Source organism: Pseudophryne corroboree, chromosome 4 (genome assembly GCF_028390025.1).
Source record: "Pseudophryne corroboree isolate aPseCor3 chromosome 4, aPseCor3.hap2, whole genome shotgun sequence".
In the NCBI taxonomy this organism is placed as follows: domain Eukaryota; kingdom Metazoa; phylum Chordata; class Amphibia; order Anura; family Myobatrachidae; genus Pseudophryne; species Pseudophryne corroboree.
The window spans coordinates 400,681,963-400,702,363 of NC_086447.1; the positions used below are offsets into that span (position 1 = coordinate 400,681,963).

Sequence of the window (20,401 nt, forward strand, 5' to 3'; positions counted from 1 at the left end):
TTGTTTTATGATATTTGAAGATACCCTTTTTAAATGCATAAGCATATCAGACTGTTTGAATAAAAAAAATAAACATAATAGACATTATTATTATTATTATTATTATTATTGTCAAAGCATATTTACCTTTGTCTTGTCTCTCATTGAACCCTTTCCCAAGATAGACATTTTTGCACCAGTTTCTTCTTGTAATCGCTTTAAAGAGTTTCCTCTTGGTCCAAGTAACTTCCCCACAAAATTAAACTAAAAAAAACATAAATTTACTTTAGAAGTTAGATAGTAACATGTCTACATCTACATTCTACTATAACATACAATGAGGTTTAACAGTGTTTACATACAGTTAAGTAAAATTGCCTGGAATCACATTTCAAAATTACTTAATAAATTGACTGATACAGTAAATTAGATAATGAATTCAGAAATGTAAGTCAATTAGTTCTGCAAAAAGTATAAAATGCTTGCACCATTAATTAGAAGCAAAAATTCAGTGGAATTTTAATGTAATTAATTAAACTGAATCTTTATATAGATATTACTGCAGAACGTAAATATGAAATATTGTAATGCATAAAAAATGTCCCATCATTCTAACGTCAAATACAAAATTGTCCCATCATTCTAATGTCGAATACATTAATGTGCTTTCCTAATCAATTTATAGTTTCATTATTACATTTATTTTCAACATTTACCCTTGTTTACCGCAACCATAGTCGGTTTTTTGTGAGTACTGAACCAATCTTATTTGAAACTAGTTTGAGACAGTAAACCTAATTCAGAGGTGCTTGCAATGTCAGTGGGGGTCATTCCGAGTTAATGGCTCGCTAGCAACTTTTTGCAGCGCTGCGATCAGATAGTCGCCGCCTATGGGGGAGTGTGATTTTGCTTTGCAAGTGTGCAAACGCTATTGCAGCCGATGGCACAAAAAAGTTTTTTGCTGTTTCTGAGTAGCTCTGGACTTACTCAGCCGCTGCAATCACTTCAGTCTTTTTGGTCCTGGAATTGACGTCAGACACCCACCCTGCAAACACTTGGACACGCCTGTGTTTTTGCAAACACTCCCAGAAAACAGTCAGTTGACACCCACAAACGCCCTCTTTCTGTCAATCACCTTGCGATCGGCTGTGCGAATAGATTCTTCATTAAATCCATCGTCCAACACCGATCCTCTTTGTGCCCGTACGACGCGCCTGCGCATTGTGGTGCATATGCATGCGCAGTTTTGCCGAGATTTAACCTGATTGCAGTGTTGCAAAAATTTGCTAGCAAGTGATTAACTCAGAATGACCTCCATTGTTCGATGCAGTTGAGTGAGTTTTACCACTGAGCATGGGCAAAGCCACACTGTGCAAGTGCATCAAGAATTTATGTGCAAAGTGAGTGATAAATAGTCAGCGTTTGAGCAGGTAACGGGGGGCTGCCTAATTAGCCTTTGCAAATCTGTTCTCAGCTGGAGAGTCACCAGAATCTTAGGAGAGCCGCTCTGTCTGAGACAGCATAGGATTGCTCAAAGGTCCGATGGTTTGGCCAATGTGACCTGGTGTTGCTGGTTACGTACATGAGCAAACAAAATCACAGCTATACATACAATTGCGAGCACCTCTGAATTAGTCCCACTTACAAGATTGTTAATAGTTAGGCTTAGACATCTTTTTATGAAAACAGTCAACCAACAGCAAACATTCATGTTCATAAGATCTATTTTTGATCCACAGACCTGAAATATGTTTCTGTGAGCACTTATGTTTGTAATTGTTCACCTAGCACATTCCTGTGCCAATTTTTGCAGGTTAAATGCTCTAGAACATGCATATGGTAAAAAGAGTCAGTGAAAGTAAATCCTACTACCATTATAAGACCACTCAGTTTATATTTTTATGGTGTTACTAGGGTGGAACAGGTTGGAGCAAGTTTTGGGGGTGCCATCACATTTATCCCATTTAGGTGTAGGTAAGTATAATACTTGTAGGGAAGAATTGTAGAGAAGTGCAACATTGGAAACGAAGGTAATAAAATGTAGGTAAATAGGTTCTGTGTGCACTGAAAGGGTTTGGAAGTGCTAGCCATTGGGAATGAGGGGTAAGGGAATGTTGATTATTCTTGTTTCACAATTATGGTGGAATCATCTGTACTTAGTTTAGTTGGATTTTGTGTATGCGTATGTGGTATTTATTACTGGTGATTTGTCTTGCTCTTACATTTCCCTCATTGGAGTTTCCAGTGTGTGTTTATTTTGTCACAGAAAGAAAATATGATGGAGCATGAAATGCACTTGCCGCCTGCCAAATCTATAAACTGCTTGTGTCTCCTGCTGTATACAACACAGACGGATGTTAATCTTCTAAATAGTGGAATATGTTGTAATATTGTAGTAATGGAGACCAGAGACATGAAATAAAGAACAATCTATTATTGTATGTATATATATATATATATATATATAAATTGAACAGGCGGTGCGGCACTCCAATGATTAAAACACCTGACGAAAATGCCGCATTAAAAGAGGGCATTGAAACGTTGTATTTACGTCTCATCTGGTGTTTTAATCATTGGAGTGCCGCACCGCCTGTTCAATTTGTACATTCATTTGTGAGGGCACCCAGTGTACTACTGTTCTTCAGTGGCTGTGCCGGACCCCTGCCTTTTTATATATATATATATATATATATATATATATATATATATATATATATATATATATATATATATATATATATATATATACTTGCAAAGCAGTCGGCACTCCACAGCTCTTATCAGCAACTTGCTCCGTGCCAGGACAAAATATTCACATGAATCCAAAGAAGAACGGCACTGGAGACAGCAGTATGCAACAAAAACTTGTATTCACAGGCAACAGCCGTTTCAGGGCATCAGCCCCTTCCTCAGGCCCAATACAAAGTGGTTTTGTACCACTGTGTATTGGGCCTGAGGAAGGGGCTGATGCCCTGAAACGGCTGTTGCCTGTGAATACAAGTTTTTGTTGCATACTGCTGTCTCCAGTGCCGTTCTTCTTTGGATTCATATATATATATATATATATATATATATATATATATATATATATATATATATATATATATATATATATAAAATTTAATATAAAACTACAGGGATTATCAAATAATAATCAGAGAAACATAATATATACCAAATTACAACAATCAATTCCAGCAGTAATACATGCACATAGCTGATTTTTACCAGGTGACTGAGGCAGTCTCTGTGATCAGTCTAAAGGGGGTATCCTATTAGCTGTGAAAACACAGTTTCTCTAGAAAAACAGAATTTTTTAATGCAGTTGTGAAAAATTGGCATCCATTTAAACGTTATCAGTGAAAAGTCTCCATAGGTTTTTTTTCCCAAATCCTCTTTCACCATCTGTGAGCAGGTGAAAAGTAGATTTTAAGGTAACAATAAGGGGATTTGGTTCAGAACCCCTGACTCACCCCCTGAATGGCTTTTTAGGTACTTAGAAGTTTTCAATTATTTTAATTGGCCAATAATGACATGTTATTTGTGGGATCAAAAGATGAAAGTGATGGAAATTGGGGTATAAGGTATGATCCAATATTGGGTTGCAGTATGAGCGGGAAAAGTGTTTTTAGGCTTACAGGTGGAAGTAGGTGGGTTTTTCGAAAACTTTTTTCAAAGTGCCTATAAACGACCTAAATATATACATACAGGATACCCATTTTTATATACCCCTAATTTAATGAGAGCACTTATTTTTATGAAAAAACAATAGCTTTCTATATTTTTTTCACATTTAAAAAAAATGCATATTACATCCTTTTGACCCAATTTAAGTATACTAAATATTTTTATTATATATATACTAAAAGACTTCTATAATGTTTTCCTATGTTAGTTTGGCTTTTTTGTGGCTACAGGTAGATTTCCCCATTTTATCCTATAATTATCTCTGGTTTTGCTGGGTAGAATCATCACGCGAATACCGTTTTCACGATTTTGGAATAGGATAGGTACAAAAAATGGGAGTGCACATACTGTGCCCTGATAAGCCATTTTCATAACTTTCGTGCAATAGGTGCAAAAAGTTGGCCTGTGATCAATTGTTGTGTTTTCACTGCTAATATGGTATCACCCTAAAGAATAATAGAAAGTTTGTATTCACTTGAAAAAACACTGTATAAAATAATAAATAGGTTTGTACCCAGCAAATATGAAATTCTGAAAACAACTGAGTCATACAATAGATTACACAATTCTCCTGCAAATCTGAAGTTTAACACATGGAAAAAAAACATTGATCCCGCGTTTTGCACAGAATCAATTAGCACATGTTAACCATGTGTTAGCACATGTTAACCCTGTGTTTACCAATATGAGGAAATGGCAATTTTATTGAATAGGTCCGGGAGTGAAACCCAGAGCTATTACCCGGGCGGAAAACATAGCAGTCAAAAAGGAAAAGCCATGACAAAACATGATGTCACGTTTGGCACCAAGTTTAAGTCCCTACCCTATAAAAGGTAGTCTCTGGACTCTACCCAGTGTCAAAGTATAGGTTCCCATACCATACACCAGCATCCAAGCCTTTGTGCTTTCTAGTGCATTTCTAGCAGCTAACATTCCTAGTTTTCTTGTGCCTGTTTCCAGCCATTCCTGTGTTTTGTTCCTGGTTCTTGCCCCCCCCCCCTCCCCCTGTGTTCTGTTCCTGGTTCCTGCCATGCCTGTGTTGTTCCTGGTTCCTGACACCCCTGTGATCTTTTCCCGGCTCATGTCACTCCTGTGTCCTGTTTCTGTTTCCTGTCACTGCTCCCGAGTTTTCCCATCTGGTCCCAAACCAGTCTGACAACCATAAGTACAATGCAAGCAACAGGTCTGATGCTCAGGCAAATTTCAGATAAAACAATAAAAAACACACAACAGTTGAGCTAAAATCATTGTCCATTAAAATGATACTTAGTCCATTAATTTATAAAGGCGGAGGCATAAGATTAATCCTCTGCACCTTGGGACTAATTAACCTATTTCTTCATTCAGTCTGACAAATATGTACTGCCTACATCTCCGCATATATCAGTTCCAGCTCCAGTGTATACCAGCCCTGTAATTGGGAACTCAGACATAGGATTGTTATACTCCGCTCCTCTATTTTGGGCATCCAATAATCCCAAGGTATGGGACAGCATCCACAATATCCTCCCCTTAGTTGTGATAAATACACCATCCAGTTACAGTATATGTGCATAATATGAATTGGGAGGACAGCTGTGAGGCACACAATGGTTATGGGAAAACAATGTGATGGAGTTAGTAGGTGTAATGGAGAGGGTGTGATATGCTATTTCAACAGTTCTCATGTCAGCATACATCAGGTTGACTTAAGAATGTCAATATGGTCACATTGTCGACATGCTTAGCATGATGACATTCATCAAGTCTACACAGATAACATGTCAATATAATAGAATGACGATCTAATGTTCCTGGTTGCCCAGTTGCCACTTTTCGGTCCCAGCAGCCAAAGTGGTTCCAGCTCCTTCTTCCGGGTTCCCATTGGTCATGTGACGTGCAGTTCTGGTGCAGACGTCTGACAAGCAGTGTTTTAGTATACCTGCCCTATCCTTAACCCCTACCCTTAGTGTCTAACCCTGTCCACCACCTCTGCAGCCTAATGCTAGCCCTCCTGGCTGCCCCAATCTCTAACTGCCGGCATCCTCAAAATATCAATATATAATATTTATTATTAATATAATATTTCACATGGCAACATTTCTGGATATCGACATGATACCTGTTGACATATATACCCATGTCAATATTCTAGTGTTGACACAGTGGTGTCGACATAGTCATTGTTGACAATGTGACCAGATCCTGATGGGGAAAATTATGATTTGGGTGGAGATTGGGTAGTATACAATAAGGAAAAGTGATACAACAGGATTGATTACATACAAATAGTGCTAGACATGCCCCCCTGTGCAAAGTAAACTTCTCTAGATTTTTCATGGTGTGCACAGTAAAGAAATGGTTTTGCTCACATCTGACACATACCCCTCTTTATGACTGTAACAGAAATTGTGAAAGACCTACACAGAGATGCAAATGTGTCTGTCAGTATATAGGTCTCTTGCAGGAACATGAGGTCTGCTGCAAAAACAGACAATGATGATTCCCTATAGATTGTAAGCTTGCGAGCAGGGCCATCCAATCTCTGTGTCTGTCTGTTTTTGCCCAGTTTTGTTCTATTATTGTTGTTCTAATTGTAAAGTGCAACGGAATATGCTGTGCTATATAAGAAACTGTTAATAATAATAATAATAATAATGATGATGTCTCTAGTCTCTTATGATTGGACGATTGTGCTTCATTTATAACTCACACTGGTATTAAGTGTTAGCAGTTGCTTGCTAGTGGGACTTACAGTATTTGCAAATTTAATTTTGTACACAAGAAGGCACATTGTTTCTGCTGTACTTGGATGGGTTTAATGTTGTTAACAATGTCCCTTTGCTTATGATATTTACAGTAGAATATTGTAAGACAATTGTTATAAATAACACTGGTAACGCACAACTCCTGGAATTTGCATAAATGTCTAATTGTGTCTTTTTCCCCAAAGATTTTTCATGCTTTTGTCAAGTCTTTTTCACCCTTCATACAAATAATACTGGTTCTTACTGTAAATATACAGCAGCCTTTGGAAGAAGAAATGTATGTGATCTCCCTTGAAACTGTATTTGCACAGCTTCACCCTGCAGCTGTGTAATCTGTCAATGATATTTAACATCATTCTTTTCAAACCTGTCTCAGGCTTGCATGTCTCTTTAGCCTGGCTCAAAGTATGGCTATAATTGACATATTTATTAATAAACAGCAATATACTGGTTTTTACCACAATGACAAAATCATCTTTAAAACTTTGTCAGTAAGAGACAACGTACCACTTCACTGGGCCAATGCAAGGTTATATATGCCAGATCATGCATGAACAGTGGAACTGAGAGCCCAGACATTGCTTCCACCTCCACTTTAAAAGAGAAAGAAAAAGGATGAAAAGACGAAAAAACAGTGACGTGCATTCAGGGTAGGAAGGGGACGCAGTGTCTCACCTGTCATACTTCCTGTAAGAATCAAAGTTTTGACAATAAAAATTATCACAAAGAAGATATTTAGAACTTTTAAATAAATTATTGATATTATTCTGATAATTTGTACAGACAAAACTCACCAAAATTGCAAGACTACCTGGAAATACAGGAAGAGATGAGTGGTGAGGCAGCAATAAGCTTAAGGGCCCCATACACTAGAGCGATAATGCCCGGTTTCAGCCCAAATTGGGCATTCAGCCTGATATATCGGCTGAAATCGGCATTTTAGAGGTGTTCCCGAACTGATCCGATCCGATGCGTGTTCCCGTGAGCATAGGATCGGATCCTCCAGATTGAATGTGCTGCACATTCAATCTGGTCCTACCTGGGGGTATGGTTTGGGATCGCCAAGATATATCGTATGTAATTGGCCAGCATACGATATATCTTGGTCGATCCTGCCACCCGGGAAGCTGCCGAGGTGATCACCTGCGATCACCTCCGACATGAGATTGTTGTAGTGTATGGGGCCCTTTAGCCTCACCTCTGATAATCAGGCACTGCCTGGAGCTACGGTGAGGCCACACAACAGCCAATCATACCACAGAGAAAGGGAGGCATGCCTCACTGGGGGAGGGAAGAAGGATGGGGGCATGCCATGAGCTCTGATGGACACCTTTGACAATCAGTTGATGAGTCCAGGAAGTGCTCAGATACTGGAGCTCAGCAGCAGCACTGATGAGGGCACTAGATTTAAGGAATATGCAGAGAAACCACATGAAGGAAAGCAAGGTGAGGAGGGTCCACAACAGGACACTGTCAGGGGCTTGTAAATCACTGTGTAATGTGAAAGTTTTCCCTGTAGACTCCAGTAGCCAGCATCTTATCAGTATGAAGGGACTGGCACCTTTTGTGTAAGGGGAGGGGGTCATCTACGCTAGGGGGAGATCTATGTGAGGGAGGATATCCACTGCTATAGGGAGATCTGTGAGTGCGTGTGGGGGGATCTTTTGTGCTTGAGCGAGATCTGTGTGAGGTGAAATCTGTACTATAGGTAGGTCTGTGTCTGGGTGGATCTGTGTGATGGGGAGATCTGTACAAGTGGAGCTGGTTCATATACAGGTACTGTATGTGAGTGCAAATCTGGCACACATACTAGTCAGTTACTCCCCAGCCATTGATCTAATCGCAACCTTGGGGTAAAACAAATACAGGACGATACCTGGTGAAAGTGATCAAAACCAGGTTTAATTTAATATATTTTGAGAAACTGCTGTGTTCACTGGAGGAAGACGTTTTCTCTATTGCACTTTTATAGGTAGGCCCATAGGAAGGGGTGTGTGAGCTGTGCCAATGGCCAGGCCCCTCTGGAAAAAAATTAGATTGTAGGCTAAATTGTATAACGCCATTTTAAAATAATGATAAGAATGTGTGTCTCTATTCCTCAGGTTATGGTTAGATGGTGGCTAGGTAGCTGCAGAGTTAGGCTTGGATTCCTCCCAATCTACAAGATTCAATGTCTGAAAGTGACCAAGTGATGGGTTTGGAGGTGGGTGACATCAGAGACTTTTCCAGAAGAGAGTTAGGGAAAAGAATTGTGCAATCTCACTTCCATATCCCACTATCAGATGGGTTGAAACTGATTTATTCTCAGAGGATCCCACTGAAGTTTAGAGACATAGCCTGGCTCTCCTACCAGGGGAGCCGTTATGTTAAATGGAATCTCATGTGTAAAAGTGCCAATGATCGTTGTTGACCATGGGATGAATGCACTGGAAAGGTGGAGACAATAGATCACTTCTTACGTGAACGCTTCTTTAACATAAAAGTTTATAAAGCAGTGTCAATAGCCATACATATCCCTTGTCTTTTGGAAATGAGTTACCCTGAATGGGTTTATGTTAAATCTAAAATGTATGGGAGGTTTGATTTGAACACATTTTTTTTTCAGTTAATTTAGCAGATACAGTTGACATATGGAATGCACAGAGGGGGTTGTTCAGAGATGGATGCAGATCTTGCTTCCCGTGGCAAGATGTATCCATCTACTCATATGCTGGGTGCTGCCTGGGTAAGGGATTCTTTTTGTTTCTATAATTTAACCAATGTCGGTATGTATTTATTTCTGTGTGGTTGCAAGTTTTTTAATAAAAAACATTGCCATCTCAAAAGCTATTGTACTGTAGAACAAACTCTAAAAAGCTTACTTTTCTTAATCTTCATAAAGTGTAGAAGATAGCAGAAGCATCTCCTGAGAGTATTTTAGGTGGATCATCCACAATCCACCCATCAGTACAAAGCCAAGACTTTTGCTACACTTAGTATATGACCTCTACTGTTTTCAAAATATTACATTTTTATGTTTGCAAATGTGGTGTTACATATTTTTCATCAAGAGATCTAGAACAAGAAGCAAATGAAAGTAATAAATCAATAAGCTCTATCATAACAAATCCCTGTTATCATGGCCTTTTCATGTTGCAGAAAAATAGATTTAATAATGTATATAATGCCAGTGTATTAAATAAGTTTAAATGTTTTCTTAACATACAAAAAATAGATTGCAGTTTCACACAGCTTTACTTTTAATGACATCAGATAAAAACAGATGTATAAGCAAGGTCTGTGTTTCATGACATGAAGCAATCTAATTATTTATGGCTTGTGCATTAAAAAAATCAGGACAGAAGCCAAAATTAGAGTCTTCTACTTTCTAGAGAGGCTATAAACAAAAGTAATATTGGTGAGATGTTAGTTGAACATATGAAGGTGAAAGAGACGAAAGTTGAACTAAGCAGGAGGGTATCTGGTCTCTAGGTTGACCACACTTAAGTCGACACTGTCTAGGTCGACCACTATTGGTCAACAGTAGGTAGGCTGACATTGTTTCTAGGTCGACAGGGACTCTAGGTCGACATGTTCTAGGTCAATGACAAAAGGTCGACATGAGTTTTTCACATTTTTTTCTTAATTTTTGGAACTTTTTCATACTTTATGATCCACATGGGCTACAATTGAAAATGGTAACCTGTGCCGAGCGCAGTTATAGTGGAGAGAGGCACATTCACTGAAGCATTGCGAGCAAAGCAAGCCATGCAAGGGGACACAGTGCACTAATTGCATACCACACCCAAGCAGGAGAGATCTATGCACAGCATGCACATAGTTCATTATTTATACACATGCCAGGAGCAGTAGCATAAGCGAATATACTGTTTGTTCAAAAGTAGCTTTTCTACGAAAAGGATCATGAATGCACAATGGTCTGATAAGGTATAAATGACAATAATGGTAAATATAGAAACATAGACAGCAGATAAGAACCACTTGACCCATCTAATTTCCCTTTTTGTTATCCTTTAGGTAATCTTAACCCTTTTTGAACCTTAGTTCTTTATAAGGATGTCCTTATATCTATCATAATTGGGAAAGGGAAATGGGATGATACTCTGCACCAGTATATTATCAATAACTATGTCAATAACCCAGTTCTACAATAATAAAGAGTATATTATTCTCATATAAGAATTTTTGGGGATGCCACCAGAGACAAGATTTATAGACACAAAAATAACGAGAGAGGAAAGAATGTCTCTTTGTTGGCGCACAAAAAGTTTTAGCTAAAATATAACTTTTATTAGATCAATAAAATTAAGTCTAATCATGAAAATAAAGACAACACATACAATACATTAAGTGAATAAAATATACAAAAATTGTGATAATAAAATCAAAGCACGCTACCCATCTACTGAATTTTTATTTTATTTTCTAACTGAGGATGGAGCACAATAATTGTCACTTTAAGAGAATTATCTAGGTAAACATTGAAGATACAATATCAATTGAAGAGTCAATAACCATAATTGTTTTACACAAATATGTATCTCATCATCATATATACTTACCTGTAGTTGGAAGATGGACAGATGATGTGTGCCTTTGGGATTAAGTATGCTTTCAAGTACATATGATAGAGACACATCTCAAATATCCCATTCACTTACCTGGAATTCATTCTCCAATTGGTATTATATCTTCAATACTTACCCATAGAAGTCCCTTAATATGATGGTTATTGACTCTTCAATTGTTATTGTATCTTCAATTCTTACCCAGATAAGTCTCTTAAAGTGACAGTGCTTTATCCTCAGATATAAAATACAATTCAAAGTTCAGTAGTTGGGAAGCGTGCTTTGATTTTATTATCACAATTTATGTACATTTTATTCACTTAATGTATTGTATGTATTGTCTTTTTTTCATAATTGGACTTAATTTTATTGATATAATAAAAGTTATATTTTTACTAAACGTTTTTGTGTGCCAACAAAGAGACAATCTTTCCTCTCTGGTTCATTTTGTATCCTTATATCTACCTCAAGCATGTTTAAATTGCTCTACTGTGTTAGCCTCTACCACCTCTGACGGGAGACTATTTCACTTATCCAGTACCCTTTCTGTTAAGTATTTTTTCCATAAAATCTCCCGCCAACATGTATGTGTGTATATATATATATATATATATATATATATATATATATATATATATATATATATATACTGCTCAAAAAAATAAAGGGAACATTAAAATAACACATCCTAGATCTGAATGAATGAAATATTCTTATTAAATACTTTGTTCTTTACATAGTTGAATGTGCTGACAACACAATCACACAATAATGTATCAATGGAAATCAAATTTATTAACCCATGGAGGTCTGGATTTGGAGTCACACTCAAAATTAAAGTGGAAAAACACACTACAAGCTAATCCAACATTGATGTAATGTCCTTAAAACAAGTCAAAATGAGGCTCAGTAGTGTGTGTGGCCTCCACGTGCCTGTATGACCTCCCTACAATGCCTGGGCATGCTCCTGATGAGGTGGCGGATGGTCTCCTGAGGGATCTCCTCCTAGACCTGGACTAAAGCATCCGCCAACTCCTGGACAGTCTGTGGTGCAACGTGGCATTGATGGATGGAGCGAGACATGATGTCCCAGATGTTCTCAATTGGATTCAGGTCTGGGGAATGGGCGGGCCAGTCCATAGCATCAATGCCTTCGTCTTGCAGGAACTGCTGACACACTCCAGCCACATGAGGTCTAGCATTGTCTTGCATTAGGAGGAACCCAGGGCCAACCGCACCAGCATATGGTCTCACAAGGGGTCTAAGGATCTCATCTCGGTACCTAATGGCAGTCAGGCTACCTCTTGCGAGCACATGGAGGGCTGTGCGGCCCCCCAAAGAAATGACACCCCACACCATTACTGACCCACTGCCAAACTGGTCATGCTGGAGGATGTTGCAGGAAGCAGAACATTCTCCTTGGCGTCTCCAGACTCTGTCTTGTCTGTCACATGTGCTCAGTGAGAACCTGCTTTCATCTGTGAAGAGCACAGGGCGCCAGTGGCAAATTTGACAATATTGGTGTTCTCTGGCAAATGCCAAACGTCCTGCACGGTGTTGTGCTGTAAGCACAACCCCCACCTGTGGACGTCGGGCCCTCATACCACCCTCATGGAGTCTGTTTCTGATTGTTTGAGTAGACACATGCACATTTGTGGCTTGCTGGAGGTCATTTTGCAGGGCTCTGGCAGTGCTTCTCCTGTTCCTCCTTGCACAAATGCAGAGGTAGCGGTCCTGCTGCTGGGTTGTTGCCCTCCTACGGCCTCCTCCATGTCTCCTGATGTACTGGCCTGTCTCCTGGTAGCGCCTCCATGCTCTGGACACTAGGCTGACAGACACAGCAAACCTTCTTGCCACAGCTCGCATTGATGTGCCATCCTGGATGAGCTGCACTACCTGAGCCACTTGTGTGGGTTGTAGACTCCGTCTCATGCTACCACTAGGGTGAAAGCACCGCCAGCTTTCAAAAGTGACCAAAACATCAGCCAGAAAGCATAGGAGCTGAGAAGTGGTCTGTGGTCACCACCTGCAGAACAACTCCTTTATTGGGGGTGTCTTGCTAATTGCCTATAATTCCCACCTGTTGTCTATTCCATTTGCACAACAGCATGTGAAATTGATTGTCAACCAGTGTTGCTTCCTAAGTGGACAGTTTGATTTCACAGAAGTGTGATTGACTTGGAGTTACATTGTGTTGTTTATGTGTTCCCTTTATTTTTTTGAGCAGTGTATATACTGTATATATATATATATATATATATATATATATATATATATATATATATATATATATATAAATAAAAGTGATGATGAGCGGATTCGGTTTTACTTGGTTTTACTCGGTTCTCAAAACGGCATCTTATTGGCTCACGGATGTCACGTGTTTTGGATAGCCAATAAGATGCCGTTTTGAGAACCGAGTAAAACCGAGTAAAACCGAATCCGCTCATCACTAATATATATATATATATATACAGTATGCAAGAAAAAAAATCTCTTCAAATTCTACTACTGTATATTCCTCAAACACATTGCAAGCCTTTGCAACGAGACAAATATTAAAAAAAATATATATTTTTTTTTTTCCGCATGCATAATTTTTATTTTTGGTTTAATAAAAACCTACACATAGATTCCTGCTTTTTACTATTTTGGCACAAAAGGCAAAAGAAGAAGCACAAAGTAAATATATTTGCTTTTGATTCCCATTCTTGATATGTAAAAAAAAAATGTTGACATGTTAAAAATAAGAATTTACTCACCGGTAATTCTATTTCTCGTAGTCCGTAGTGGATGCTGGGAACTCCGAAAGGACCATGGGGAATAGCGGGCTCCGAAGGAGGCTGGGCACTCTAGAAAGATTTAGGACTACCTGGTGTGCACTGGCTCCTCCCACTATGACCCTCCTCCAAGCCTCAGTTAGGACACTGTGCCCGGACGAGCGTACACAATAAGGAAGGATTTTGAATCCCGGGTAAGACTCATACCAGCCACACCAATCACACCGTACAACTCGTGATATGAATCCCAGTTAACAGTATGAAACAACTGAGCCTCTCAACAGATGGCTCAACAATAACCCGATTTAGTTAACAATAACTATGTACAAGTATTGCAGATAAACCGCACTTGGGATGGGCGCCCAGCATCCACTACGGACTACGAGAAATAGAATTACCGGTGAATAAATTCTTATTTTCTCTAACGTCCTAGTGGATGCTGGGAACTCCGAAAGGACCATGGGGATTATACCAAAGCTCCCAAACGGGCGGGAGAGTGCGGATGACTCTGCAGCACCGAATGAGAGAACTCCAGGTCCTCCTCAGCCAGGGTATCAAATTTGTAGAATTTTGCAAACGTGTTTGCCCCTGACCAAGTAGCTGCTCGGCAAAGTTGTAAAGCCGAGACCCCTCGGGCAGCCGCCCAAGATGAGCCCACCTTCCTAGTGGAATGGGCATTTACAGATTTTGGCTGTGGCAGGCCTGCCACAGAATGAGCAAGCTGAATTGTACTACAAATCCAGCGAGCAATAGTCTGCTTAGAAGCAGGAGCACACAGCCTGTTGGGCGCATACAGGATAAACAGCGAGTCAGATTTTCTGACTCCAGCCGTCCTGGAAACATATATTTTCAGGGCCCTGACAACGTCTAGCAACTTGGAGTCCTCCAAGTTCCTAGTAGCCGCAGGCACAACAATAGGCTGGTTCAGGTGAAACGCTGACACCACCTTTGGGAGAAATTGGGGACGAGTCCTCAATTCTGCCCAAACCATATGGAAAATCAGATAAGGGCTTTTACATGATAAAGCTGCCAATTCTGACACACGCCTGGCTGAAGCCAAAGCCAATAACATGACCACTTTCCACGTGAGATATTTCAGATCCACGGTTTTTAGTGGCTCAAACCAATGTGATTTTAAGAAACTCAACATCACGTTGAGATCCCAAGGTGCCACAGGAGGCACAAATGGGGGCTGAATATGCAGCACTCCTTTCACAAATGTCTGAACTTCAGGTACTGAAGCTAGTTCTTTTTGAAAGAAAATCGACAGAGCCGAGATCTGTACTTTAATGGAGCCTAGTTTTAGGCCCATATTAACTCCTGCTTGCAGGAAATGCAGAAATCGACCTAGTTGAAATTCCTCTGTTGGGGCCTTTTCGGCCTCACACCATGCAACATACTTCCGCCATATGCGGTGATAATGATTTGCTGTAACCTCTTTTCTAGCTTTAATAAGCGTAGGAATGACTTCCTCCGGAATGCCCTTTTCCTTCAGGATCCGGCGTTCAACCGCCATGCCGTCAAACGCAGCCGCGGTAAGTCTTGGAACAGACAGGGCCCCTGCTGTAGCAGGTCTTGTCTGAGCGGCAGAGACCACGGGTCCTCTGAGATCATCTCTTGAAGTTCCGGGTACCACGCTCTTCTTGGCCAATCCGGAACCACGAGAATTGTGTTTACACCTCGCTTTCTTATTATTCTCAATACCTTTGGTATGAGAGGTAGAGGAGGGAACACATAAACTGACTGGTACACCCACGGTGTCACTAGAGCGTCCACAGCTATCGCCTGAGGGTCTCTTGACCTGGCGCAATACCTCTCTAGTTTTTTGTTTAGGCGGGACGCCATCATGTCCACCTGTGGACGACCCCACTGATTTACAATCATTTGGAAGACTTCTGGATGAAGTCCCCACTCTCCCGGGTGGAGGTCGTGCCTGCTGAGAAAGTCTGCTTCCCAGTTGTCCACTCCCGGGATGAACACTGCTGACAGTGCTAGTACATGATTTTCCGCCCATCGGAGAATCCTTGTGGCTTCTGCCATTGCCATCCTGCTTCTTGTGCCGCCCTGTCGATTCACATGGGCGACTGCCGTGATGTTGTCTGACTGGATCAGCACCGGCTGGTGTAGGAGCAGGGATTTTGCTTGACTTAGGGCATTGTAAATGGCCCTTAGTTCCAGAATATTTATGTGAAGGGAAGTCTCATGACTTGACCATAGAAAAAACTAGTGTATTGCGCTTGATGCACTAATTATCTAAATAAATTATTAAATGAATAAATAGCACTCTATAGTTGTGTGTCTGCTTTTGTTCAAATTAACACACATGGAACTTGCTTTCATAAAAACCAACTAGAATATTTTAATCACAATACACAAATATAAACCATAAATACCAAAATTGGATATACTAAAATTAAAATGAACTAGAACACACTGAGAAGTGCGCTTTAACTGTCTAAGACACAGATTGAGTAGTAATAGTGTCCATAAATAGTGACAAGTAGACGGCAACAGTGTATCATATGAGTGCTAAACAGACATGCCTCGTCTATTATGTCTCAATTTGCAACAGTTGCTGGTGCCTATTAGATTATGAATAGTGTCTCTTTTAATCCTCTTGCTACTGGCGTCCCAGTGCAAAGGAATGCTGCTTGTAATATATTTACCCGAACCAGCGGGATTCTCCACATACACAGCGTAGATCTCCAAGAAGATATCCTTAAGGCATACAGCCACTGTGTCCGCTGCTAGCACTAATCGTGGTGCAGTTAAGATCTCTGTCCTAGCGGGCGGATAAGGACACTTCAGGTGTCGACGATCAGCGGGTTAATTCAGGTAGAGGTACAATTTGTGAAGAGATGTCCTTATGGCGTATAGCCACAGCGTCTGCCGCCAGCACTATCCGTGGAACAGGAGGAGTCCCGAGTTGTGACGGGACGAAACGCGTTGACGTCATCCCCCCGCTTTGATACTGACGGCTACATTGGCTGAGTGCAATTACTAGTGCCTATTGTCTACTCTTGGTGCCGACGAATCCCTGTGGAGGCAACTGGAGCTCAGATATCTGCCTATTGGGACAGCGGCTTCGTAAGCGTCTTTATCCGCTCTGCCAGGACAGAGACTCCTCCTGTTCCATGGATAGTGCTGGCGGCAGACGCTGTGGCTATACGCCATAAGGACATCTCTTCACAAATTGTACCTCTACCTGAATTAACCCGCTGATCGTCGACACCTGAAGTGTCCTTATCCGCCCGCTAGGACAGAGATCTTAACTGCACCACGATTAGTGCTAGCAGCGGACGCAGTGGCTGTATGCCTTAAGGATATCTTCTTGGAGATCTACGCTGTGTATGTGGAGAATCCCGCTGGTTCGGGTAAATATATTACAAGCAGCATTCCTTTGCACTGGGACGCCAGTAGCAAGAGGATTAAAAGAGACACTATTCATAATCTAATAGGCACCAGCAACTGTTGCAAATTGAGACATAATAGACGAGGCATGTCTGTTTAGCACTCATATGATACACTGTTGCCGTCTACTTGTCACTATTTATGGACACTATTACTACTCAATCTGTGTCTTAGACAGTTAAAGTGCACTTCTCAGTGTGTTCTAGTTCATTTTAATTTTAGTATATCCAATTTTGGTATTTATGGTTTATATTTGTGTATTGTGATTAAAATATTCTAGTTGGTTTTTATGAAAGCAAGTTCCATGTGTGTTAATTTGAACAAAAGCAGACACACAACTATAGAGTGCTATTTATTCATTTATTTAGATAATTAGTGCATCAAGCGCAATACACTAGTTTTTTCTGTTTTGTGTCTTCTTGAGGATATTGCCAATCCTTTAGTGTGTGCAGCTGGTGCACTGAGTAATTAACTACATACTCAATTATATTTGCGCCAGGAGCTGGGGTGTTAACCACTCCTAAATTTTGGTTTTGACTTGACCATAGTCCTTGGAAGTTTCTTCCCTTTGTGACTGCCCCCCAGCCTCGTAGGCTGGCATCCGTGGTCACCAGGACCCAGTCCTGTATGCCGAATCTGAGGCCCTCCAAAAGATGAGCACTCTGCAGCCACCACAGAAGAGACACCCTGGTTCTTGGGGACAGGTTTATCAAGCGATGCATCTGAAGATGCGATCCGGACCACTTGTCCAACAGGTCCCACTGAAAAATCCTGGCATGGAACCTGCCGAATGGAATTGCTTCGTAAGAAGCTACCATCTTTCCCAGGACCCGCGTGCAGTGATGCACCGATACCTGTTTTGGTTTTAGGAGGTCTCTGACTAGAGAAGACAACTCCCTGGCTTTCTCCTCCGGGAGAAACACTTTTTTCTGGACTGTGTCCAGAATCATTCCCAGGAACATTAGACGTGTCGTCGGGACCAGCTGTGACTTTGGGATATTCAGAATCCAGCCGTGCTGGCGCAGCACTTCCTGAGATAGTGCTACTCCCACTAACAACTGTTCCTTGGATCGTGCCTTTATTAGGAGATCGTCCAAGTATGGGATAATTAAAACTCCCTTTTTTCGAAGGAGTATCATCATTTCCGCCATAACCTTGGTAAATACCCTCGGTGCCGTGGAGAGTCCAAACGGCAGCGTCTGGAATTGGTAATGGCAATCCTGTACCACAAATCTGAGGTACTCCTGGTGAGGATGGTAAATGGGGACATGCAGGTAAGCATCCTTGATGTCCAGGGATACCATGTAATCCCCCTCCTCCAGGCTTGCAATAACCGCCCTGAGCGATTCCATCTTGAACTTGAATTTTTTTATGTATGTGTTCAAGGATTTAAAATTTAAAATGGGTCTCACCGAACCGTCCGGTTTCGGCACCACAAATAGTGTGGAATAGTAACCCCGGCCTTGTTGAAGTAGGGGTACCTTGATTATCACCTGCTGGGAATACAGCTTGTGAATCGCTGCTAGCACCGCCTCCCTGTCTGAGGGAGCAATCGGCAAGGCAGATTTTAGGAACCGGTGGGGTGGAGCCGCCTCGAATTCTAGCTTGTACCCCTGAGATACTATTTGAAGGATCCAGGGATCCACCTGTGAGCGAGCCAACTGATCGCTGAAATTCATGAGGCGGGCCCCCACCGTACCTGGCTCCGCCTGTGGAGCCCCACCGTCATGCGGCGGACTTGGAAGAGGAAGCGGGGGAGGACTTTTGCTCCTGGGAACCTGCTGTTTGTTGCAGCCTTTTTCCCCTACCTCTGCCTCTAGAGAGAAAAGACCCTCCTTTTCCCCGCTTGTTTTTCTGGGTCCGAAAGGACTGAACCTGATAAAATGGCGCCTTCTTAGGCTGTGAGGGGACATGGGGTAAAAATGCTGACTTCCCAGACGTTGCTGTGGAAACTAGATCGGAGAGACCATCCCCAAATAATTCCTCCCCCTTATAAGGCAAAACTTCCATGTGCCTTTTGGAATCTGCATCTCCAGTCCACTGGCGAGTCCATAAGCATTTCCTAGCAGAGATGGACAATGCACTTATTTTAGATGCCAGCCGGCAGACTTCCCTCTGTGCATCTCTCATATATAAGACTGAGTCTTTGATATGGTCAATTGTTAGCAGAATCGTGTCTCTGTCTAGTGTGTCAATATTTTCTGACAGTTTATCCGACCACGCAGCGGCAGCACTGCACATCCATGCTGACGCAATAGCTGGTCTAAGTATAATGCCTGAGTGTGTATATACAGACTTCAGGATCGCCTCCTGCTTTCTATCAGCAGGTTCCTTAAGGTCGGCCGTATCCTGAGACGGTAGTGCCACCTTTTTAGACAAACGTGTGAGCGCTTTATCCACTCTAGGAGGTGTTTCCCAACGTAACCTATCCTCTGGCGGGAAAGGGAACGCCATTAGTACCTTCTTAGGAATTACCAAACTCTATTCAGGGGAAGCCCACGCTTCTTCACACACTTCATTTAATTCATCTGACGGGGGAAAAACTACAGGTAGTTTTTTCTCCCCAAACATAATACCCTTTTTTGTGGTACCTGGATGTAAATCAGAGATATTTAACACCTCTTTCATTGCCTCAATCATGCAGTGAATGGCCTTAATGGGCATTAAATTTGACTCCTCGTCGTCGACACTGGTGTCAGTATCCGTGTCGACATCTACTTGTGCCATCTGAGATAGCGGGCGTTTCAGAGCCCCTGATGACTTTTGAGACAACTGGACAGGCACGAGCTGAGAACTCGGCTGTCCCGCAGTCGGCATGTCGTCAAATTTCTTATGTAATGAGTCTATACGTGCACTCATTTCTTTCCATAAGCACATCCACTCAGGTGTCTGCCCCCCAGGGGGTGACATCCCTTCTAAAGGCATCTGCTCCGCCTCCACCTCATTATCCTCATCAAACATGTCGACACAGCCGTACCGACACACTCCACACACACAGGGAATGCTCAATATAGAGGACAGGACCCACAAAAGCCCTTTGGGGGGACAGAGTGAGAGTATGCCAGCACACACCAGAGCGCTATATAAGGCAGGGACTAACTGAGTTATGTCCCTTATAGCTGCTTTTTAATATAAACTATATACTGCACCAAATTAAATGCCCCCCCTCTCTCTTTTTTACCCTTTTCTGTAGAGTAGTCTGCAGGGGAGAGCCAGGGAGCTTCCT

At 41.4% G+C, this 20,401-nt stretch overlaps 1 protein-coding gene across 4 annotated transcripts in view; it reads right to left on the reverse strand.

The window, feature by feature from the left end:
• The window catches only part of KHDRBS2 (KH RNA binding domain containing, signal transduction associated 2), a 620,233-nt gene that overhangs the window by 392,707 nt on the left and 207,125 nt on the right, over window positions 1-20,401 (reverse strand). For all 4 annotated transcript variants that reach the window (XR_010175991.1, XR_010175992.1, XM_063916743.1 and 1 more), the window contains one exon: window positions 127-243. Coding sequence is in view for 2 of the 4 variants with exons in the window: in XM_063916743.1 (XP_063772813.1) it covers window positions 127-243 (117 nt within the window). In the remaining 2 variants the exon portion in view is untranslated. The remainder of the gene's footprint in view (window positions 1-126; window positions 244-20,401) is intronic.